The sequence below is a fragment of the Convolutriloba macropyga genome, chromosome 5 (assembly GCF_964194025.1).
Source record: "Convolutriloba macropyga chromosome 5, txConMacr16.3, whole genome shotgun sequence".
NCBI classification, from domain to species: Eukaryota; Metazoa; Xenacoelomorpha; order Acoela; family Convolutidae; genus Convolutriloba; species Convolutriloba macropyga.
Window position 1 is genome coordinate 50,491,221 of NC_134472.1, and position 25,336 is coordinate 50,516,556.

At 33.6% G+C, this 25,336-nt stretch overlaps 1 protein-coding gene across 1 annotated transcript in view; it reads right to left on the minus strand.

Moving 5' to 3' along the window:
* LOC142340404 (uncharacterized) overlaps window positions 1–25,336 on the minus strand; it is a 141,283-nt gene that overhangs the window by 90,028 nt on the left and 25,919 nt on the right. The window contains exons 8-15 of the mRNA XM_075390982.1: window positions 23,348–23,475; window positions 16,799–16,995; window positions 16,139–16,287; window positions 15,250–15,393; window positions 14,916–14,970; window positions 3,527–3,714; window positions 3,174–3,282; window positions 2,870–3,036 (exon numbers count right to left, since the gene is read on the minus strand). Of these exons, the coding sequence (XP_075247097.1) occupies window positions 2,870–3,036; window positions 3,174–3,282; window positions 3,527–3,714; window positions 14,916–14,970; window positions 15,250–15,393; window positions 16,139–16,287; window positions 16,799–16,995; window positions 23,348–23,475 (1,137 nt within the window). The remainder of the gene's footprint in view (window positions 1–2,869; window positions 3,037–3,173; window positions 3,283–3,526; window positions 3,715–14,915; window positions 14,971–15,249; window positions 15,394–16,138; window positions 16,288–16,798; window positions 16,996–23,347; window positions 23,476–25,336) is intronic.

A 25,336-nucleotide genomic window follows, 5' to 3' on the forward strand; every position in this document is an offset into this window, starting at 1 on the left:
AGACCAAAGTCATTATTTTTTAACAACTAACAAAAGCAGATCTGATATGCACTAAATGTCTCAAGAAAATGGTACTGATATATGCTAGATTGAGGAGAATAAGGACAGAAACGAAAACACGAAAAACAACGAGACTTCGTCTTGATTTTTGCGAGAAGATAAAAAGTACTAAATTAATTACATTTCCCTATTTAGTTTTAACTTATGTAGCTAACCGTCCGTAAAAATAAAAAGGTAGAATTATAGTTCAAACATTGAAAACTTTAAAATATTTTGCAATAAAAATGTCAATTTTTTTTCAAAATTGCAATTTTGAAAAAAATCTTTAGTTATATCAAATACTACACCACAAAATTAATCGAATAATAGTAAACGTGAATTCAGTCCATGACAATGCCCACAAAGACCTTTTCTAGTATTTAAATCCAAAAAACAGTAAAAAAACTGAGAGAAATTTGACGAAAAACTGCCAAAATTAGGCCGGCATGTGTACATTTCTATAGAACAAAATTATTTCACGTTAGAAAGATGCAATCAATGCATAAAATATCAAAGTTAATTTGTCTTATACAGGGGAAATAATCCGCCTTAACATCCAAAATTGAAGAAATGAATTCGGAAAAGCAACAATTTTCTTTAAAAAACTGGGATATATGTGCCCCTTTAGACTTTGAAACGCATTATCGGACTCTCAAAAACACTTTGGTATCAATTTCAGAGGTTTACAAAATAATAATGCTTCTATGAAAAACAATTTTTTGGGGAAAACAAGACTATGACTATGAGCAGACAAAATGGGGCAAATTGGACAAAAAACGGTTGAAAATGGTGATGTATTTGCGGCATTCTGTCAACAATCAGCTCTCAAAGTCGAAGAGTAATTCACTGATCTAAACGCATGATCAAAAAATTTCTTTGGCTCAGAAAAAGTTAGTTCACACGGCAATTCTCCTCTCTTTTGCTTTTAGGTCAAAATGCCGTCTGAACAAATATTAATTCGGGTAAAAAAGCAGAAAGAATTCTGGAAACGACTCGAAGTGGAAATCTCCGTCCAATTATTCATCAGATAAAACGTGTCGCCACTAATTTATTATTTTCTTAAACAAAACCATAAAACAAAAAAGTAAAAACAAAAAATCGAATCTGTTAAAGTATGATAAGAAATCTGATGAAATTTTGTCATAAAATGAGATCCCTCTGCCAAAATCATTTGTCGAAACAATTAGTACCTACTACAAGGTAGGTGAAGTTTTTAAAAATTCTTGAAGCTTAATCATGAAAAAATAAGCTCTTTCAAACAACTTGGACTACAAAATTTAAAAAAGTTAAAATTTTTCTGAATAATACAAAAGCACAAATCCAAACACAAATTTTCCTTCCAGCCAATAGGGTATCCGGATGCTCGCAAAACAGTAGGCGATTCATAATAGTCTGAGAAATCTCTCTAAAAAAATGACAACACCTGAAAAAACTCAGAAAAATGATTTCAGTTTTCGCCATTTTTTGTTATATTTCTCAACAAAAAAATGCTTCATGTCCACAAAACTGTAGCGCCTTATTATCTAAAAATTGCTCAAGCAATAGAGTTTTTTTCATTACCCATTTTAGGCAGTAAAACAACACAACCGTCAAAAATTTGTGCATAAATTTAGCCCAAAAAGCAGCAAAATACATAAAAATTCTATGAATTAGCATAAAAATCAGATGAAACCACTACCAAAACCAGCCTAAAATTGAAACAAAATTCCGCACGTGAACAAAACATTTGCTAGCTTACATATTTTTTTTTCAGAACTCAATTTCTCGCTAGAAAAGAGCAATATGAACAAAAAGCCACTTTCTTTTCGCTCCACTTTTCATTTTGTTCAGCAACAAAATCACTCTAAATTTTTCACGTTGTTCATTCCCTGCTTCAGAATTCAATCCAATAAAATTGATTAAAAACATAGCCGGAAGAACTCCGGAAACGACTTGAAATAGAAAATTGTCCATACTTATGACTAAAGAACTAGAACAACTATTGTGAACCCTGAACCTCAATAAATGCCATAGGAAGTTTAAAGAAGAATAGAAAAAGCATTCAAAACTAAATTGATAAAAAAATAGAAAAACTTTGAGACCTCTTTTTAATATTATAAGGAAACATAAAGCCGAAAAAAATTTCTTTGCAATTAGAGCAATGAAAAGCTGGCAAGACAATGGGCAAGCCATAAAAGGCTAAAAAACTTGTCTAGTATTAAAAAAACTTCAAAAAATAAGAAAAATGGTTTAAAATTTTTCAATTTTTTTTGTCAATTTTGCTAAGAAAAAATGATTTATAACAAGAAAATTTTAGTCAATTGGTATCTGATTATTCTTTAAGCAACAAGCTTTTATTCAAATCTCACTTGAAGAATTAAAACAAAAAACAGGCAAAAAATCATTAATTTTTGTCTAAAATTCAGCAAAACTGATCATAAACCTCCAAATTAGCATTAAACTGAAATCGATTACTTAAAACCTTCAGTTCGTATCAAAACACCCCTATAACTAATACCATATCATAATCAAACCTCATAATTATCAAAAGTTGCAAAAAACTGCTTCTAAAAGCCGCACGTGAACAAAAAAATTTCTTTTCACCCATCAATTTCTCGCTCTCTCAAAAACAGCTCCTAAAAAACCTTAAGAAAACCAATACTCCTCTTCGATTCGTAATGAAAAGACCAACAGGACTAATATAATTGCTACAAACTTTGCTTGAGAGCAATTAAAAAATCTAAAAATTGAGATTTAAAGCAATTGGTAACGGTTCGTTTTGACTGATATCCTCGTTCTAACGCGCGTTGGTATTTATATGAGGCAAAACTGGCTATTGCGCAGAACTCACCCCGCTATGCTGAGGGGATGTTTCATCTGAAATATTTTTAATACTGGCTCTTGTCTTCTTCTTTCCGGAGGCAGCAGCGTCTTGTTCACTTTTATCTACATCTAGACCACCATGTTTCCGGTCTTTAGAACGCCTGGAAGCTCGTCTGTGCTCTTCGTCCTCGCTTTCTGAAGAGAAACTAAGTTAAAATTTTTTTGCGAATACTGATTAATCCTAAAAGGTGCGTTGCGCACTTAGAATAATGAGCTGCCAAACAGAACCGCGTCAAAAAGGAGTTGATATCAAAAGTTGAACAGTAGCTTACCTAAGTTAGGGTCTTCTAGGATGTCAGAGAGAGTTCTCTCTTCGGAGTCACCTGAGACCCCGGACGCAACATCATCACCATCCAATTGTTTTTTAGCTTCTTGTTGATTCTAGATAGAGCGAACATCAATTCGTATTAGTTGAAAAATACTAGTAAAATACGTGGAACAATGTAAAAATAGGATATAAATAGTTAAAATTACGTCGATTTAAAACATCCTTGCGCATAAATGTGAGTTGATTCTGAATGTATACTCAACGGAGCTCAAGAGTTATGGCTACATTTGGCCATGAAAAATTAATGGAAAAAACGGAGAAAAGGGTATGCATTCCTCCAAGGAACTAAATTGCAACCTGGTCTGGGTCTTGTTTTAACTTCTTTTTCTTCTTCTTTCCTTTAGTACCAGCAGGTGCCCCTCTTTTAGGCATGTCAGCAAGGTTATCGTCTATCTTCACCTTCTCTAGTCGGATCTTAGGATCTTTTGCAATTGTTTGATCTCCGACGTTCTCGTCGCCTTGGCGTTCAACTTTCTTTCTTTCTCCTGTGAAAGCAAAAACTTTTCTTGTGAAAAGCCCAAATGTTTGACAGGATGAATCAGCTAAACCCTTTTTTTGCCCAAAATTCTTATCAAAAGTCTTATCATTAACGAACTAACGATTTACTCCTTCGATTGGAGAAAGAAAAAACATGAAAAATATCAAGGCAATTTTATGACTTGCTCAATGAAAAGTCTACCTCGGCGCTAAGATGGACAACCACAGCTGCAAAATTTTTTTGGTTTTGTTCCATATCGTAAACTAGTTGAATTTTACAAAACAAAAAGATCAACAATATAGGATCTGAAACTTTTTCTAGCACAAATTTTTGGAATGTATGCGAGGAGTTAAAAATACGAAATAGAAAGATCCGTAATTTCTATATGCTAGGAGAGCTATATGCCGGGAGTAAAAAATTTTAACTTCAAACGATTAAAAATTAGGGTGGATGAAAGGGCCCAAAAAGAAAAATCACTTTTCTTCTTTATTCTCCGAGCTCAACGATAGATATATTAAGACGCTCTGAAAATTTTCAGACCCAAAACGATACAAAAAATTGATTGAGATAAAACAAACGGTAACGTTTCATTTGAGTGATATCCGCGTTGAAATTTATATGACGGTTACAAACAAAGACAAGACTGGCTATTGCACAGAACTCGCTATGCTGAAGGGATCCTTCTTCTGAAATATTTTCAACACTGTCTCCTGCATTCTTTTTTTTGAAGGCAGCCGCGTTTTTTTCCACTTTTATCTATGTCTAGACCAAAATACTTGGGCACTGGCTTTTCTTAAACCAAAGTTTTTGAGGAGTAAAAATTGCGTCGAGCAAAAGTAAAATCATTACTTAAAAAAGTTTTTTCATGGGCAAAAGTTTTCAAAGAATAATGAAGGGAAAGCAACAGAATAACGCCACATTTTCATCATGGTTAATTGGAAGAAGGTCATTACAATCAAACTAATGTGGCAATATTCTCCAGCTGTGATAATCGCTTTATCTTAAGAATTGCTAAAAAAGACCTTTGACAGCTTTCCGAATTTCTTTTAATTTGGACTGCTGCGGTACAATGCTGTTAAGTCTTGCTCCGTTGCTGCTTCATTTAATGAAGCATCAAACGAAAGAAAACTTTTTTCCGAATTAGCAAAAAAGCAGACTTTGAAAAGATTTTGCTCAACCCATGTAAGGGCCATGTTCGACCCAAAAAACCCATGAAATTACCGAGCTTGACCCAAAGGCCCTATCAAAAGACTTTTGCTCAACTCATGAAAGGACCATGCTCGACAATATGTTCCTAGGAAAAGACTTCTACTGGACTTTAAATAAGAACCTAGGTGTGTATCTTTGGTCAATATTGATCCCCCACCCTCTTAGACTTTTTGTGTTTTTTCTTAAGTCTAGATCTGGACTACGGTAGTAACTTAATGAAAAAAAAATACTGCGATTTCAATCATTTTTGTCAGAATTACTTTTTCTGATTGGGTACGCCTGAAAACGGAATGAAAATATGCCGTAATTTAAAACGGAGCAAAACACTAATTATGCGTGATTGTTGTTTTGGAATTTTGCGCAAAAGGCGTTTCATAAAACCGCTCTTCGGATCACAAATGACATTTGACTGAATGGTTTCTACCAGGGCACCAGAAAGTTGGATAATATTTTGAAAGGAGCTTAAATTTGATCTTAGCTGTTTTTGGCATGAATGGATGTGATCAATATGGCTTAACTCAGCCTAGGTAGTAATAAAAAATCCGACCAAGAAGTGGAAAATGAGAAAACATAGCTGGCAGATTGCCAGAAAATAGCCGCAATAGATTCGAAAATCGGCAGTCTAAAAAACAGTAGAAAAGACAGACCAAAAAAAAATTCGTCTTTTCCTTGAGGGCTGATCTGCTATATTTTGATTAAAAATCTGTATAAGTTATTAGCTGATCTCAAATAACATTCATATAGAGTGACACACACCCATTTGACCTTATCTCTTTGAATTAAAGTAAATAAAAGTCAATTTCAAAGTGAGGAAGTCATTTTTGAGAGTGAGGTAAGTCAAGTGTGACCAAAAATTTAATCACGCGCATGAACAAAAAACTCGCTCCACTAAGAGCGAAAAATGACGTCACACATGCAATTCAGTTGAAATTGCATGAAAGAATGAACAAAAAGTGGCTGTGACGTCATATGGTCGTAACAAAAATCATGACGACGAAATAAAAAAACATAGCAGGACAAGTCCTGGCGTACAATTCAAAGAATTTTCATTGACTAAACAGAAAAACTAGACCTAGAATTGATTATGAGTGAATTGAAAAAACCACCATCTCAAAATGCCGCATGTGAACAAAAAACCCACTAGCGAGAAATGAAAATTTAATTCAAACAAAAACTAGGTCTAGAATGAGCCGTGAATGGATTGGAAAAACCATTTAGAAAACAAATTCGGTCCAAATAATCGAAAAAACAGTAAAAATCATAGTGAAATTGCCGAATGTGAACAAAAAAACCACTACCGAGAAACCGATTTTTTGTTCAAACATCGTTTTCTCACTCTACTTTAAAATTAGAGCGAAAAAGATTCACGCCGCAAAACCACTCGTTTTTTTCGCTCCATTTCCTGTTCCAGCGTGACCAAAATCACGACTCTAATTTGACTTCAAAAATCATAAAAATGTGTGAACAGATCTTTAAAAAAAAGACAGCGCCCCAATACAATTCAAATTCTTTGAATTGTAAAAAAAACCAAGAGAAGGCCAATAATAGCACCAGCTATCGCTGTGCGGCTATTAAAAAATTAAAATTGTATCCGCAGCTTTGTGCAGCTCGATGTTATTTTGCTGTGCTTAGAATACGCAGTCTTGATAGCGTTTATGTTTAGTATTAGACCATTAATCATTTTGTGTTACAAATGACTGTTTTCAGATTACTTCAGTGATACTTTCGCGGTAAATGCAAATCAACCTTAAACGAAGACTGAGGATACTGGAATGAGGAAGATAAAAGTGAAATGTGAAAATGCTCTTCCTCAAAAACTCGACATCAATATTAAGTCATCGATATTAAGATGTCATTAATGAGTCATCGACACTTCCAGGAACCAGTTTCAAGTCTTAATCAATACTTTTTCAGTGAAAAGAGCATCTTGAATTGACAAACCAGTACTGCACACGTCTTGTTTTAAGTCTTAAGACTTGTGAAGACTTGCCAAGACTTGCTAAAGTCTTAATCACGTCTTTGGCATAGAATTGACAAGTCTCGAGTCTAGTTTTGACCAAGATCTTAGAGTTAATTCAAGACATGTCAAGTCTAAAGTGACATGATCTCTGATACATTAACCAGAGATAGAGATGTTTGAATAGAACGGACTTTTTGAGGTATTCTTTGTAAAAATTTGTGGAAGATAATCAGAGTCAGGCTGCGACGCAAATCAACAAAAAACCGGTAACACAATTCGAGTGTTTACAATCAATAAGAAATAGTCCTGGTATTAGGTCACAATGGAAACTTCATTCAACGAAAAAATGCACGGTAGATTGCTGAAAATAGAATCCACTGATGCCCATAACCCGATTGTGAAAAACAAGAATGGAAAAACAAAAGATGGGACTGTGACACAATAAATTTTTAAAAAGTTGCTAATTATTTTCATTCAATTTTGCTGTTAATCAAACTCCTCATTCCTAAAGAGATAGTTTAAATATTCGTAACATTATCAACTAATATGAGGCCGGGTATCTGAAAGCAATAAGAAGAAAATTTAATTACGGGAAATCTAAAATTGGATAATGGTTTAATCCCGTTTTTCGAAGTTAAACAAACTATGAAAAAAATTAAATTGAATTAAACGAGTTTTTGTTTGTGGAAGTTAAAAAACATAGCACGACAAGTCCTAAAACTGCACTACAGGATTTGAATAAGGAAAAGAAACCTAGAAAAAGATCCAATTCAAAAAGTTTTTTAAAATTTTTGTTTGAAAACACTTTTCTCTAAAATTTTATCTAAAAATTTGATTTTTTAAAAAAATTTATATCCCAGCGTCACAATATTCGATCTGTATATTCTTCAATAATTTGATTTGATCAATTTCCAATCAAAACTCAACAAACGACATACACACAAAGTAAATAACAATTGACAGAGTCAAAAGCAAAGAACCGACAAAATCTTGAAAATTAATTGTTTCGTTTCATTTTAAGATGCACCTCTTAAAAAACTTCTAATTCTTCAAAAAGTACTATTAGACCAATTCCAAATACAAACCTGAGGAAGAAAAAATGCTGCAAAACGCTCAGAAGCGTAAGAAATAAGCGCACAATATTCAGAGAAGAAACAATTGTGTGAAAAATTTATTAAAATTTTAAAATTTCCTGAGTTGGCCTGAAGCAGTCATTGGAGTTTATTACAAACAATATACTCATTGGAGTTTATTATTAACGTCATTGGAGTTTATTACAAACAAAATTAAGTACTAAACTTAATTCAGGACGCAATATTAGGCACACTATTCTTTTCACTTTTATCTGAAGATGACGCCGGCTAACAAAAGCAGAAATAAAACTGAAAGTCATTTCATTGAGCGAGTATCAAGTCTTGATCAATAATCTATCAGGGAAATGCAAAAAAAATTATATCTTACAGAATCAACTGCCAATGTTTTCAAACGGCTGGCAATTTTTGTTCTCAGTAAAACATTTTTGTCAAAGTAAATTTTTTATATTTTGCAAGACTATTGGTTTCTGTAATCATAAGATGTTGTTAGAAAATTGTAATAATTAGATTTTTTTATTCTGTACGGATAGTAAATAACGGCGCAGAAATACAAAATTAGTTGCCTCAGTTTTCCAAAATTTATCTATAACATTGCTGAGTAAAAAAGAGATGTGAATTGAAAAACTCTCAACATGCAGGCAATTATTAAAAAAAGATTGTTCGTTGTCTTTTTAGCAACCTCAGATGGACCATCGCAATTCTCTCAAAAACTTTTCAAGTTTTAAAAAAGTTGTTCTTTTGTTTACTGTAGTAAAAAACTTAGTAGGACAAGTCCTGAACTTGCATTATAGGAATTGAATAAACAAAAACAGACAAAATGAGAAAGAGCTTTCTCGAAAAGCCTTCGAATTTTCCTTTGTAAACAGATTTCTTTTTTAGTGTGCAAAAATTACACAATCAAACCACTCATTGTTCTACTACACTTGTTGTTATAAAAATATGTGAATAAAACACAGAAGCCATAGCCTGAAGACTCCAAAAAACTGCGGAACAAAAACTAGGTCTAGAATGAGCCGTGAATGGATTGGAAAAACCATTTAGAAAAAAATCCGGTCCAAATAATCGAAAAAACAGTAAAAATCAGAGTGAAATTGCCGCGTGTGAACAAAAAAACCACTACCGAGAAACCGAATTTTTGTTCAAACATCATTTTCTCACTCTACTTTAAAATTAGAGCGAAAAAGATTCACGCCGCAAAACCACTAGCTTTTTCGCTCCATTTCCTGTTCCAGCGTGACCAAAATCACGACTCTAATTTGACTTCAAAAATCATGAAAATGAGTCAACAGATCCTAAAAAAAAAGACAGCGCCCCAATACAAATCAAATTCTTTGAATTTAAAAAAAAACCAAGAGAAGGCCAATAATAGCACCAGCTATCGCTGTGCGGCTGTTAAAAAATTAAAAATGTATCCGCAGCTTTGTGCAGCTCGATGTTATTTTGCTGTGCTTAGAATACGCTAATACGTCTTGATTGCGTTTATGTTTGGCATTAGACCATTAATCACTTTTTGTGTTACAAATGACTGTTTTCAGATGACTTCAGTGATAGTTTCGCGGTAAATGTAAATCAACCTTAAACGAAGACTGAGGATACTGGAATGAGGAAGATAAAAGTGAAATGTGAAAATGTTCTTCCTCAAAAACTCGACATCAATATTAAGTCATCGATATTAAGATGTCATTAATGAGTCATCGACACTTCCAGGAACCAGTTTCAAGTCTTGATCAATACTTTTTCAGTGAAAAGAGCATCTTGAATTGACAAACCAGTACTGCACACGTCTTGTTTTAAGTCTTAAGACTTGTGAAGACTTGCCAAGACTTGCTAAAGTCTTAATCACGTCTTTGGCATAGAATTGACAAGTCTCGAGTCTAGTTTTGACCAAGATCTTAGAGTTAATTCAAGACATGTCAAGTCTAAAGTGACATGATCTCTGATACATTAACCAGAGATAGAGATGTTTGAATAGAACGGACTTTTTGAGGTATTCTTTGTAAAAATTTGTGGAAGATAATCAGAGTCAGGCTGCGACGCAAATCAACAAAAAACCGGTAACACAATTCGAGTGTTTTCAATCAATAAGAAATAGTCCTGGTATTAGGTCACAATGGAAACTTCATTCAACGAAAAAATGCACGGTAGATTGCTGAAAATAGAATCCACTGATGCCCATAACCCGATTGTGAAAAACAAGAATGGAAAAACAAAAGATGGGACTGTGACACAATAAATTTTTAAAAAGTTGCTAATTATTTTCATTCAATTTTGCTGTTAATCAAACTCCTCATTCCTAAAGAGATAGTTTAAATATTCGTAACATTATCAGCAAAAAACCGGTAACACAATTCGAGTGTTTTCAATCAATAAGAAATAGTCCTGGTATTAGGTCACAATGGAAACTTCATTTAACGAAAAAATGCACGGTAGATTGCTGAAAATAGAATCCACTGATGCCCATAACCCGATTGTGAAAAACAAGAATGGAAAAACAAAAGATGGGACTGTGACACAATAAATTTTTAAAAAGTTGCTAATTATTTTCATTCAATTTTGCTGTTAATCAAACTCCTCATTCCTAAAGAGATAGTTTAAATATTCGTAACATTATCAGCAAAAAACCGGTAACACAATTCGAGTGTTTTCAATCAATAAGAAATAGTCCTGGTATTAGGTCACAATGGAAACTTCATTTAACGAAAAAATGCACGGTAGATTGCTGAAAATAGAATCCACTGATGCCCATAACCCGATTGTGAAAAACAAGAATGCTAATTATTTTCATTCAATTTTGCTGTTAATCAAACTCCTCATTCCTAAAGAGATAGTTTAAATATTCGTAACATTATCAACTAATATGAGGGCGGGTATCTGAAAGCAATAAGAAGAAAATTTATTTACGGGAAATCTAAAATTGGATAATGGTTTAATCCCGTTTTTTGAAGTTAAACAAACTATGAAAAAAATTAAACTGAATTAAACGAGTTTTTGTTTGTGGAAGTTAAAAAACATAGCACGACAAGTCCTAAAACTGCACTACAGGATTTGAATAAGGAAAAGAAACCTAGAAAAAGATCCAATTCAAAAAATTTTTTAAAATTTTTGTTTGAAAACACTTTTCTCTCCACATTAGGAAAAATTTCACACAACAAAGCCATTCACATTTTCATTTTAGTTTTTGTTCTGAAAATGTGTGAATAGAAATTAGAAACCATAGTCCAAAGACTGCAAAAATAACTCGGAGCACACACCCAGTCTGTCATCAGTCAACTTCGAAACTGCACGAAAAGCAAATGAGGGCCCAGTGTAAGAGAAAATAAAACATATAGAAAGGAAAAAGTACAGAACTAACTATTCAAAATCTTATAAAATTTTATCTAAAAATTTGATTTTTTAAAAAAATTTACATCCCAGCGTCACAATATTCGATCTGTATATTCTTCAATAATTTGATTTGATCAATTTCCAATCAAAACTCAACAAATGACATACACACAAAGTAAACAACAATTGACAGAGTCAAAAGCAAAGAACCGACAAAATTTAAGATGCACCTCTTAAAAAACTTCTAATTCTTCAAAAAGTACTATTAGACCAATTCCAAATACAAACCTGAGGAAGAAAAAATGCTGCAAAACGCTCAGAAGCGTAAGAAATAAGCGCACAATATTCAGAGAAGAAACAATTGTGTGAAAATTTTATTAAAATTTTAAAATTTCCTGAGTTGGCCTGAAGCAGTCATTGGAGTTTATTACAAACAATATACTCATTGGAGTTTATTATTAACGTCATTGGAGTTTATTACAAACAAAATTAAGTACTAAACTTAATACAGGACGCAATATTAGGCACACTATTCTTTTCACTTTTATCCGAAGATGACGCCGGCTAACAAAAGCAGAAATAAAACTGAAAGTCATTTCATTGAGCGAGTATCAAGTCTTGATCAATAATCTATCAGGGAAATGCAAAATTCAAGACGTGCATTTCCTTGATAGATTATTGATCAAGACTAACCACATACTAGTACTAACTAGTACTTACCACATACTGTTTTAGGTCTTAAGACTTGTGAAGACTTGCTAAGACTTGTCAAGTGACATGGTCTCTGGTAGATTACTGAACCACGACAGGCATTTTCACTGAATAAGTACTGATATAGACTTGTTGATAAGTCCAATTTTACATAAGCTCAATCAGTTGCCAACCTTTCCGTGCTCTTAGTTTCTTCTTTTCATTAAATCAGTTTTAACGTGATTTAGCGGTTAAATTGGTTTATATAAAAATAACTTTTCAAAAACCAAAGAAAATGAATTAATCACTGCAGATCACGTCTGACGATACCATGAGTCTGATCAAAGAACCTGACTGCCAGTCCAATCAATAATTGTATTTGTATTTGAGGAAAATGAATGCGAAATTGCTATTACCTGAGTTTTTAGTCAAAAACTTGCTATTCACCAAAAAAATTATATCTTACAGATTCAACTGCCAATGTTTTCAAACTGCTGGCAATTTTTGTTCTCAGTAAAACATTTTTGTCAAAGTACATTATTTATATTTTGCAAGACTATTGGTTTCTGTAATCATAAGATGTTGTTAGAAAATTGTAATAATTAGATTTTTTTATTCTGTACGGATAGTAAATAACGGCGCAGAAATACAAAATTAGTTGCCTCATTTTTCCAAAATTTATCTATAACATTGCTGAGTAAAAAAGAGATGTGAATTGAAATACTCTCAACATGCAGGCAATTATTAAAAAAAGATTGTTCGTTGTCTTTTTAGCAACCTCAGATGGACCATCGCAATTCTCTCAAAAACTTTTCAAGTTTTAAAAAAGTTGTTCTTTTGTTTACTGTAGTAAAAAAAGCTTAGTAGGACAAGTCCTGAACTTGCATTATAGGAATTGAATAAACAAAAACAGACAAAATGAGAAAGAGCTTTCTCGAAAAGCCTTCGAATTTTCCTTTGTAAACAGATTTCTTTTTTAGTGTGCAAAAATTACACAATCAAACCACTCATTGTTCTACTACACTTGTTGTTATGAAAATATGTGAATAAAACACAGAAACCATAGCCTGAAGACTCCAAAAAATTGCGGAACAAAATCACTTACGCTTCAGTCAAGTTCTTGCTAACCTTAACAACAAACAAATTATCATCACAACAAACAACAATACCTTTCTGCAAAAACTAATAATTTTTTGATATTTTATGAATGCAAAGCCAAAAACTGATATACAAATAAATTAAATAACAATTAACGCAGGCAAAAAGCAAATAATTGACAAAAACTTGAAAATTATTGGTTACGCTTCAATTTAAATTGCCACCTCTTAAAATCTTCTAATTCTTGAAAAAACACTTAGAGGAAAGAGTTCCAAACACAAACTTGGACAGGAAAAACAAATGCAAAATACTAGGAAGCGTAAGAAATAAGTGAACAGTACTCAGAAAAGAAAAAAAATGTGTCAAAATTTTATTGAAATTAATTAATTTCCTTCATCCAACAAGAGCCATAATATAATCAATCAACTAATGACGTCGCCAAAGATACTAAAATTACAGTTGTCAAGCATGAAATTCATTTGAAAAATAAAAAAAAACTGTTCAATTATTATAAATAAGATGCAAATAAGAAACGTAAAACTTCAAACGTCGGAAAAATTGTTTTCGAACGACTAGTGGGAGATTTAACTTATAACAGCCTGCTGCAGTCAAAGGGAAAGAGTTGAACTGAAGCAGGGGGACGTAAAAATGTTTGGTGGTCCAAATTTAATCATTGAAGTTAATCATAAACCACAATTAACGTTTAAACTGAAAACATGTCACCAAATTAGGCCCACTTTTTGTTTGACTTTTACTAGTCAACGGTCGTCATTTGAGTTTTTCTCTTCAAAATCGTGACTGGGAGAGATCCCAAAAATTTCAAGGGCGTGCAGTCACTGGAAAGGTCAAATCGGTCAGGCAAAAATTTGACCTAAAAACACAATAATTGGATCTATTTCTATTCTGTTTTGGCCCCCCAGTGTTTTTATGACCCCAATTTACAAATTATATGTTGTTATATAGCATCTTACTATGTAAGAAAATAGCACGTGCGCCTGGGGTTCATAAAAATTTTGTGCTCACAAAGCGCGGAGGGGGGGGGGGCGAAACAGAATAGATCCCAATAATTATTTCAAAGATCGTTCCTGAGCAAATATAAATTTCTCTAGAGCATTTTTCCCCTTCTTATTTTTGTTCAACAGACTGGCTTAAAGACCTGTTTTCACGAACTGCACTTCAGTTCCCATATTGTGAAATCACAGATTTGAAGAAGAACGTCACCCTTACTCTTTTTCAGGTCTTAAAAAGACAGCATCCCAATACAATTTGAATTCATTGAATTATAAACAATTAAGCGCCGCAAAACTGAAGATAGAGGCGCCCATCTACGAATATGAGGGCTTGTAAAGGCGGAGGTCAAATATCGCACGTCGCTAAAAAGAAAAAATCGAGAAAACGAACTTAAGTTCAATTTTCGTTTCCCCACTCTTCTTTTAAATTGGATTGAAGAACAATCACTTGACCAAGCTACTCATTTTTCTTCACTTCATATCTCAGCGCCAACAACAAAGACTTGATCATCTTTATCATCACACTGAGAATCACAAGAAAAAAAACATCAAAGTATGTGAACAGATCTTAACAAAAGGCAGCGCTCCAGTAAGAAATTTCGGATTGCATCCGTTTGTGCCCCCTCCAGCTTTATGGGTGCATATATTATTTGCATCCCCAGAAGCACGTGACATATTTTTACACAAGGATGTACTATGTACAAACGATCCGAAAATTCTTTGAATTTTACTAAAAACCAGGAGAGTACTGCAATCTAGTTAGGCTTAACCTACAGTTTCTCAGCTGTGAAAAAAAATTGGGTCGCATTTATTTGAAGCCCACCTGTTTTGCTTGAGTCCTCCACATCTGACAAGGTGATATACAAAGCATCTGTGCCCTGAAAAAGTCGAGAAGTTCGCCGTTATCTAAGAAAGAGAACTTATCTGAATAAGTTAACCTGTAAATTTTCTCCTTCACTGTTGTAAAACACAGAACAAAAGTTGCTTCCATATATTACAGAAAAATACAGAAAATCATTTATATAGTTTGAGAGTAACTTTGTTTTGTTTCACACCTTTTTTATTGCAGCAACCGTTAATAGATACAATATATACAATAGCTCCTCTCCAAAATTATGAATCTACTGATAGTTAAATTGTTCGAGACAAATACTAACGAGGTCATTGTAAATGAAGGGAATGTGACCTCCTCGTTTGCGACCTCTTCTTGACAGGTAGATGATGTCCTTACCTCTCGTGGACAATGCTGACCCTGCAGATTTACGACGGCCTTGATTTCTAGCGGCTGAACTCACCACCAGCTGAATCAGGATTAGAAAAACTAAATAGATCACAATAAAATGAAAACGAACTCCCGTATATTTGACAGATGATGAATAAAAAATATGATAAATTGGAACAATTTCCGTTTCCACTCCTAAAATTCTCACCCCTTTAATGATTTTATCTTTAAGGATTAAAATCCATCTCCATAAGAATATAAGAATTCGGATCTCATGTAGATTGCTGGCATTCTAGATACAGTTAAATAGAGCTATAATTCACCGAAAATAGCATGTTACCCACGAAAAAATCGACAGACTAACAAAGATGTGTTTTCAGACGCAAGGCGGGGACAATTATAGACAATTATTACAGTATTGTTTCCAAAAAGCCCCTTTACCAGTTATCTAAATTGACAAAAATTTGAGTTGAAATATTTTTTATCAATTATTGACACAAAAGATAAGGAACTTAAAAGGAGACAGAAAGAACTATACGCAGATTTGGAAAAAATGTCGGACTTTTAAAAAAAATGATCAGAAAAAAAATTTCCTGAGAATTCTTGCATAATCATATTGAGTCTCGTTTTCAAAACGTAAAAATTTGAAAAACCTTGCTCAGATCATGGATATTCTGCTTGATTACCTAATTTTTTGAATTTTTTGCAACAATCATTCATGTTCGTACGCATTTTGACGTTTTCTTACCAAGAATCGTTAACTTTTAATAACACTCTTAGAAGATGTGTCAAGTTTCATTGGGTAATTAATTCTAGATACATACGTCACTTCCTTCTAACTGAAGAGTGGAGAATCCATCCTGACTGTAGTCTCCCTGGTGCTGTCGCCTGTCTTCAACCAACATCTCGTCATCCGAGATATCAAATTGACCTCCAGTATTAAGACCCCGTGCAGTTGTTAGTGTGCCGTCCTCTACGAATAAAAATATTACATTGAAATCATACAACAGTTGGTCAGCTATTTTAATGGCTCTTTTTGCTCCTTATAAAGTCTTTCTGAAATTATAAAACCAAATGTACCAAAAATTTCGTTGTTTTTTAAGCAAAACACCAAAACTTTCCCAAACACCAATTCCTTGTCATTTTATTCGCTGCTGTTTGGATGCCATTTCTAATGGGGAGAATTTTGATACCCTTAATGACAAAGAAGCAAAAACTGCCGCCAACTCTATCCTGATACTTATCCATATGACAGTTGGCATAGAGAAAACGACGAAATATATAGCTAGATAGATCTCCCTTGATGGCGTTTGATAAAAAATTGACAGGGTAGTTCAAAATCACCGAAACTCATAAAGACAACAAAACCGGCAAACAACAGGGAAAGTTGTGAAATCAGTCCTTTCAGCCCCGAGAGCAAGAAATACCTACACTGTTAGTAATTCCCAATAATGATAACTTTTGAACTTTAAAATTAGACTCACCATTATTCAAGGTTGTTGAATCACGATTGAACACTGATATCTCTGGTACTGCCGCGTGCTCTTGGGTGATGTCACCCGCAAACCCACTAAGCATGTCATAGTGGCCACCCTGTTCTGGACCATCAAGTCGGTCTTTTTTCACGCCTACTCTATCTGCTATCAACATCTCCAGCTGTGATTTTGATATATCGCCAGCGCTGTGGTTTTAGTTGCAACTGTTTTTCAAAGTCTCCATTGAATCGCAAACGTTTAGTCATTTTTGAGAAAAAAAGCGCAGAATATATTGATTTTGGTTCTAGTTAATGCAAATTATGTCCTACTTTTTACTGGAATGGTAAAAATTAACTTTGTAACTTGGTAAAAAAAGTAACTTTGTGCATTAAAAATTTAGTTTCAAATGGATCCCATCATTTGGAAGAGCTATAAATGTCTGTCTATTTTTCATATGAAGTGACTGGTGGATTATCAAGGTTCAATGCACTATGATTGAAGGACTGGAGTCACGGAAACGTCTTATGGCATGACCTAACACTCATAAAAAAAGTTAATTAACCTGAGCTGAATGCTTTGCTGCGCTGTATTTTGATCCTTTACTATTTTTTTCACACTGAGAATAGGCAATCTTACTCATTAAAGCGATATCAGAAATTTGGCCTTGTAAACCGTCTTTTGCCTTTGCTGCATAGCGCAATTTATAAAAATTCTCTCCTATGTTAGTCAATTGGCTCATCTGAATAGAAAATTTGTTGGTTGCTCCTTTTTATTAGGAATACTGTATTTTTGTAGCAAGTAACGTTTATCTATCTTCCAACAACCTTGTGTGACTTTTGCAAGATAATCGTCCGGATCTTGCATCTTGCAAAATAGATGGCATCGGAAAGAACTTTACAAGATCTTGCAAAATAAGTGTCATTTGCAGTAATCCTGCATGGCCTTGCAAAACAACCGTCCTCGTTGTTTTGCAAGGCCATGCATCAAAAGTCCTCAAGAAGCGAATTTTGATTTTCATAAAACACTAGAAATTTTATCGCAGGTTGAAAATGGGGAGCTGTTCAAAAAATTTGAAGGAAAACAGAAAGAGCAAAAATGACAAGATTTGGTGGTGGAGATGGGGGTTTAAAATATTTTGAAAACTTAATTGTCACAAAAATGCTATTACATCATAATTAAAAAATTTAAATTTAAGTATAACAACTTGTTTGAAAACAAAACAATGTGAATTTTTAAGCTATAAACAAGTACAGTTGAACAAACAAAAACAGGTTTTTTTTTAGCTTTTCAGTTGTTATTTGTTAATTTATCGCTCAGTTGCTATTTTACGTTTTTATTTTGCTAAAATTTTTATGTTGTTCAACAGGATGCAATAACGACCACAACAAAAAACTGTAAAAAGTGAAAATCAAAACGTTTTGAACAGAAGACGCTTAAGATTTATAAAAGAAAAGAAGAAAAGAAAAACTCTCAGTTTCTTTCCTTCTTCATAGAGAACAGAGAATAAACAAAATAACGAAACCGAAATGTTTCGGCCAATTTTTGCTGGTTTCTCTGTTCCCTTGGATGAACTAATTTGAATGAAAAGAGGGATCTATTCTTAGCAATTTTTCATCCAAAAAAGTATTCGAACATTATATAACATTTTCCATTGGGAGAGAAACCAAAAAGCAATTGAGAAAAAGTTTCTGTGAGCACATGCCATAGAATCACATCCAAAAATTCATCTGAAAACTTACTTAATCTTCATTCACAGTTTGCCAAACATTGGATACTTGAGCTAGAAAAACATCTAGATTTTATTCAAAAAGGAAAACCTGCTTTTTATACTTTCTTCCTGATGTCTCAATTGAATTTCTAATTTATACTCTCATTTGCTTCAGAGTTGACTTTGTATTTCAGTTAGCTGAAAATGGGAACCACTCTCTACTAAATCTTTCATTAAGAGGTAAGCAATTCGAAACCAGGAAATTTTTAGAAAAGTGAAAATCAAATTTTTTCCATTAATATCTATGTGAATTCACGCTGTGCCTGGCAGCCCTACATCTTTGGGGAGGGGGGTTCACTATGTATTGAAAACCTATGAATTTCAGGGGTCACTCAAAATAATATCAAGGTAAGAAGACCCACTTTGGCATTGAACATAAGAAATTATTTCCTTTTCCTTTCCACATTTTATCATATAGAGACTTAAACTCAATTTGGTGCTTGCGCTGTTGAATTGGTCTCATAGTGATTAGCTGTCCATTTGGCCTCATGTCCAATTTAACGCAAACTTTATAGGAGTTCCTTTAATGCTTTCAATTCAATCAAGAGGAAATGTAAAGGTTTATAGTTCATTTTTTTTCACTGTGTACGAGCAATTTTTTCGTAACCATAAACCCCTTTTGCTCAAGACTTTCAATTGGCTTCTAGCAGAATTAATATACAAGAGAAGTTGAGAAAAACCATCTTTTTTCCTTAACAACACTCTTTAACCGATGTTTTGTTGAAATTTAAACAAACTTTCCTGATTTGTAACAAATTTGTTTGAAACAATAAATCTCTATATCCCAGAACCAAGTAGTTGGAGTAAATTGATACACAATTAAATCAGAATTTCTTTGAAAAAAGTTTTATTTTTTTTTTCGGAAAAATGCTTCGATTAGCAGCGTAAAAAAGAGAAAATATTTGTATGGTTTACTTTTATTCGAAAAAAGTTCAAAATTGTTCAAATATACGATAAACAAAATAAATGTAACATGAAGCTAATTTTTGCCATAGAGACAAAATTTAACACAGTGTTTGACTCCAAATTTTGACATATTTTTATTCGTTAACTGAAAATTTACGAAATTTTCAGTTCCTGCTCTTTGTGAACTTCAAATTTCAGTGAAAACCAGTAAAAAAATTGATGCAATTGATTTTTCATCTGGTATATTTATATCATCTTGAAGGTTCAGAAAAGATTTTTTTTAAAAAAGTTGTACTCAAGTTTGCTATGGAAAAATGCTTCAAATTGAGCGCCGAGAAACTGATACTCAAAACAGCTTTGAGTCTAGAATATAGAGAAGTTTTTGCCTAACTGGTGACGTATGTTGGAACATTCGACGCTACGCACAGTATCTCGAGAGCCTTTTTGTTGTACTTCTATAAGCGTTCCACATTCGCCGGAATAAGGGATTAGGGAACATACACATAGATAGGATTGAAGGGGCGTACCTTGATTGAAGGGGCGTAAGGTTAGGGTCATTGACGATGACCTAACGCCACATAACAGCCGCTGAAGTGCGGCATCAACAAAAGAGTTAAGGAAAGAGAGAGAGAGAGAGAGAGAGAGAGAGAGAAAGAATGCGAGATAAAACGTGAAGGAGGAAGAGAAGGAAAGAAGCGCTAACCAACCAACAGAGAGAGAGAGAGAACTAAGAATTTTTTTCCATGATGAGATTTGACATTACAACTTCAAGTTTTCTAGCCGTGTTAGTAACTAAATCATATAGAAAAAAAAGTGCAAAATTCAGAAGAAAAATTTTCAAATATTAAAGTGAAGAAAATGTTCAAAAACATTTTTCGAACCTGGTTCTTTGCCATGAAAGCCATCTGCAAGACCTAAGGAGCTTCGTTGGCCGTTTTTGATGGTTAAACTCAGAAAAGCACAAGAATATTGAAAAAATTTTAAAAAACAACCGCAAATTTTAACAAAAACTGGTGAAAATTCGTGATATTATTATCTTCAGATCACCATTCCAGTGTCTCAAGAGACTATCCAGTATCACTATTTCAAGCCTTAAACAGTTTCGCTGGCCCATAAAGATCCACACGCTTGGAAAATGATAATAATTTTTCAAAAATTTTCTCAATTCAGTTTTATCGAAAAATGCTAAAATTCGAGTCATTAACATAATGATAACCATTCAATTAACTCTGGAAATTAAGCAGCAGCTTACTATCAAATCTCAAAGGATGTCCCTGTTGCCCGAAAAAAAAGAAAACAAAATCAGAAATTATTCAAAAAAACTTGAAAAAATTGCATAAATTTAAAGAAAAATTGCTTGAATTTGTGATAGTAATATCTTCAAAAACAAAACATTGCATCTGGAAACTATGAAGTATCCTATAACCAAAACCTAGAGGAGGTTTCTTGCCTCTTGAGACTGGAAAACCTAAAAAAAGAAACGATTTCAAACAAGAAGATTGTCATAAAATTTTCAAAAAAATGCTTATAGTAGTGATGTTAAAATCTTTAAAAACATTATCAAACACTAGAGTAGGTTCCTTGTTTCTTGAGGCTAGATAACTCTATAAAATGACCAAAACTTTAAAAAAAAACACTTGAAAAAAATTGCAAGTTTTATTTTAAAAAAAGATAAAATTTGTGATACTACAAAGATGAAAACTATTCTATGGCCAACAAAAATTTTTTCAGTAACGTATGATCAAAACCTATAGGAGGTTTCCTGCTTCCTGGGGCTGGAAAAACTTCGATAATGACAAAAAAATATGAAAAATTTGAAAAGAGTCAAGTTTCATCAAACAACTGCTAAAACTCGTGATGTTAAAACGTTGGAAACCATTATATTATCATTAGAAACTATGCAGCAATCTATTATTGAACTCTTAACAAGGTTTTCTGAATCTTGAGGCTGAAAAACCTTAAATTATGACATTAAATGTCCAAAAAATTATTTAAAAAATGCAAATCGGCGCTACGCACAGTCTCGCGAGAGCCTTTTGGTGTACTTTTATAAACGTCCCACATTCACCGGAATAAAAGATTAGGGTACATACACATAGATAGGAATTTTTAGGTAACTTAAATAGTGAATAAAGTGAAAATATATGCGCATTGAGAGCAAACAAATAACGAAAAGTCTACATATTAGATAAAATTCCGAAGAAATCAGGATGAAACAGCAAAAAATCAGATCGTTTTGCAGTGGTTTAGCCCTAGACCGATATAATTCATTGCATGTGCATTAAGCACGTTGTGGTTTCAAGCTATGACGTGAGGAACTATATGAAACCAATATTTACGACAGCGTCTTGAAAACAACGCGTGAGCGTGCCAACGTTTGGATTATATCCATTATTGGCCCGGATGGGTCTCTTCACGAGGACTTTAAGCGAGGACCTGAACCTGGACTCAAAAATTGGAAGCTAGCAAAAGCGATCAAAATGCCAAACGTAACCGACTAACGTCTGGCGAATTGCTCTCAAACAACCGGCCAGCGGCTGGCTTTGTCATTACCTAGTACTGTTAAGTGAAGTTAGCATTACCTTGCTTGAAGCGGTGTAAGGTTAGGGTCATTGACGATGACTTCAAGCCACATAACTGCCACTGAGGTATGGCATCAAAAAAAGAGTTAAGGAGAGAGAGAGAGAGAGAGAGAGAGAGAATCCGAGATAAAACGCGGAGAAAGAGCAAGGAAGAAGCGCCAAACAACCCACAGAGAGAGAGAGAGAGAGAGAGAGAGAGAAAGAGAACACGGAATTTTTCCATGATGAGATTCGACATTACAACTTCAAGTTTTCTAGCCTTGTTACTAACTAAATCATATAGAAATAACTGAAAGTGAAAAATTCGGAAGAAAAGTTTCCACATATGGCAGTGAAGAAAAGGTTCAAACACATTTTTCGATTCTGGATTATTGTCATGTAACCCATTTGCAAAACTTCGTTGGTCAATAATGATCGTTAAACTCAGAAAAGGACAAAAATATTGAAAAAATTTTAAAAACAGCAGCAAATTTTAGCAAAAACTGGCTAAAAAATCGTGATATTATTGTCTTCAGAACACCATTCCAATGTCTCAAGAGACTATCCAGTATCCCTTTTTCAAGCCTTAAGCAGTTTCGCCGGCCCATAAAGATCCATACGCTTGGAAAATGATAATAATTTTTCATAAATTTTCTCAATTAATTTTTATCAAAAATTACTAAATACGAGTCAATAACATAATGATAACTATTCCATTAACTCTGGAAACTAAGCAGCAGCTTACTATCAAACCTCGAAGGAGATCCCTGGTGCACGAAAAAATAAAAAAAAATATAAAAAAATGCAAAAAAAATTTGAAAAATTGGCATAAGATTTTTAAAAAATTGATTGATTTCGTGATATTAATCTCTTGAAAAACAAAACACTTCATCTGGAAACTATGCAGTAACCTATAACTAAAACCTAGACGAGGTTTCTTGCCTCTTGAGGCTGGAAAAACCTAAGAAAAGAAACAGTTTCAAAAATGAAGATTGCCGAAAATTTTTCACGAAAATGCTAAAAATAGTGATGTTAAAATCCTTAAAAACACTCCATTGCTTCTAGAAACTATACAGTAAATTATTATAAAATACTAGAGGTTGGGCAGCATAGGGGTGGGGGGCAACAGCGTGGTCGGGGGGGGGGTTTGGGGGCAGTAGTGGGGGTGTCAACAGTGGGGGTTTCTTCAATCTCTAAGAACAGCCCTTCACACCATAAGTTTAAGTCTCCAAAGCAGTTTGAGCTGAAACAGAGCTTAAAGGCTCTAAGAGCACTTAATGCCCGCTGGGAAAAACAGTTGAGCAAATGTGTTGGCGTCAGTGCCTTATATCAAATATAGGTGGTTCCATGTCAACAGAGGCCACCTCCTCCATTCCATCGTCCACTCCTTCTCCGTCACTGCTCCCTCCAAATGGAGTAGAAAACGCAGAGTGTGGATGACCAGCTGGTAACTGAAAGCCGCATTAATTAACTGTAACCATCATAGAAGGAGGCAATTTTTTTTCAAAAACCTTTAACTGACGAATATTGTAAAAACAGTAGCACAGGGACTAGTGGGAGTTAACTTGTAAATGTATTTAACTAGTTGCAAGTGGTTGTAATTTTGTTAAATATTTGTATTTGCACTTTCAAAAAGAAAAAAAAGAGTGAGAAATGGGGGGGGGGGGGTAGGTCAAACTTATCACACAAATTCACGGTTTGTATACACTGGAAATATTGTAGTAAGAAGAAACTTGATGAAAGGATTCCGTTCAAAGTAGAAACCATCATTCAATATCACTTCACCAACGTCAGAAACAAAAGTTTCAGTTTTTAGAGAAATTTTAACTCTAAGTCTACGTTCTCAAATTCTCGATATATCACAGTCGACCCTTCTTTGTAGTCATAAAAGGATCATTTAGGATTTCTTACAATCATGGCCTATTTGCTTTCACAATCCTTGTATGAAAGCTATAAATTGAAATATGACCATGCATATGACAGCTATAAAGTGAATTATGACCTTGCATGACTACCACAAAACAAGTTAGAGATATATAATGAATTATGACCAAAACATATAATAGCTATAAAATGAAATATGACCCTGCATGACTACAACAAAAACATGTATGTCCTTGTTTGATTACCAGGATTTTGTATGATTGTCAATCCGGGAAACATACAATAGGGTTAAAAAGTGAAATTTTAATTAGCTATTGACTTGACGGTAAAAATGAAACTTATTTGTGAAATTAGATGTTCAGCATTACGATGCAGAGATATACCCAAATCGTCACGGGCAGATACGCCCGATGCGTGTATCTCGTGTTCGTTTTTACTATGTTATTACATTGAAAATGGAACAATATTGCGGAAAATAGCTAGTTTAGCAGAAACAGGCAAAATGGAAGGGAATATCGTATACCGTGTTCGCAAAAGTGTCCTAATTTTAGCCGCGAAATACAAGTACAAACTTAATAACCTATTTTTCGCGCGAGTTGTATCACGCATCCGCTCCATTTATGTATCGATTTTTCGCACGCAATGTAGCTCGATTTCGCATATAATCCGCAATTAAGCCTAACTTAATTACTACTTATTTAATAAAGGCTAACCTATTACTACTAGTAGTACTTTATTCCTACTTTATTACTACTTATTAGTACTATTTATTAATACTTATTAAAATTGGTCGATCCCATATTGATATACAAACTCTTTGATGTGCGAGGGATTTTTCGGAAAAAAAATCAGTTTTTATGGTTGCATGTATTTAAAGCACTTTAAAGCTTTGAAGGCTTCAATTAAATCTTTATTAAAGTGCTTATTGCATGCTCAAAATGCGAGCAAATAATAGATACCTAAATTGAGCGGAAACGTGCTTCAAGATTTGTTACCTAATTTTTGCACCGAGTGATCTTTTATTTCGCAAAATTGGCGGAACCCGTTTTGCAAAAAGTAAGATACAAAGGATGTCACCTAATTTCGTTCATTGTATGTAACTAATTTTCGAGCCAATTTTACTAAGGCGGAAATTTTGAGGTATACCTCTGCATCGTAATGAGTGGAAATGAGTAGACAATTTTCTTTTTAGGTATTATTTTATTTTTAGTGGACATTTATTTTTAGGTTTCTAAAGTTCAATTCTCCGCCCACTGTAAGTTTTCGCTTAAAGCATTACTGCTTTTGAAATAAAAGTTTGAATTTATCGCAAATTTGCCTATGTTGTTGAAAATGTGAAACATAAGACAGTTGTGATTACTTTCAAGTGGCCATCTGGAACGGAGAATGAGCTCTGATAAGATTATTCCGAATTTTACGTCAATATGA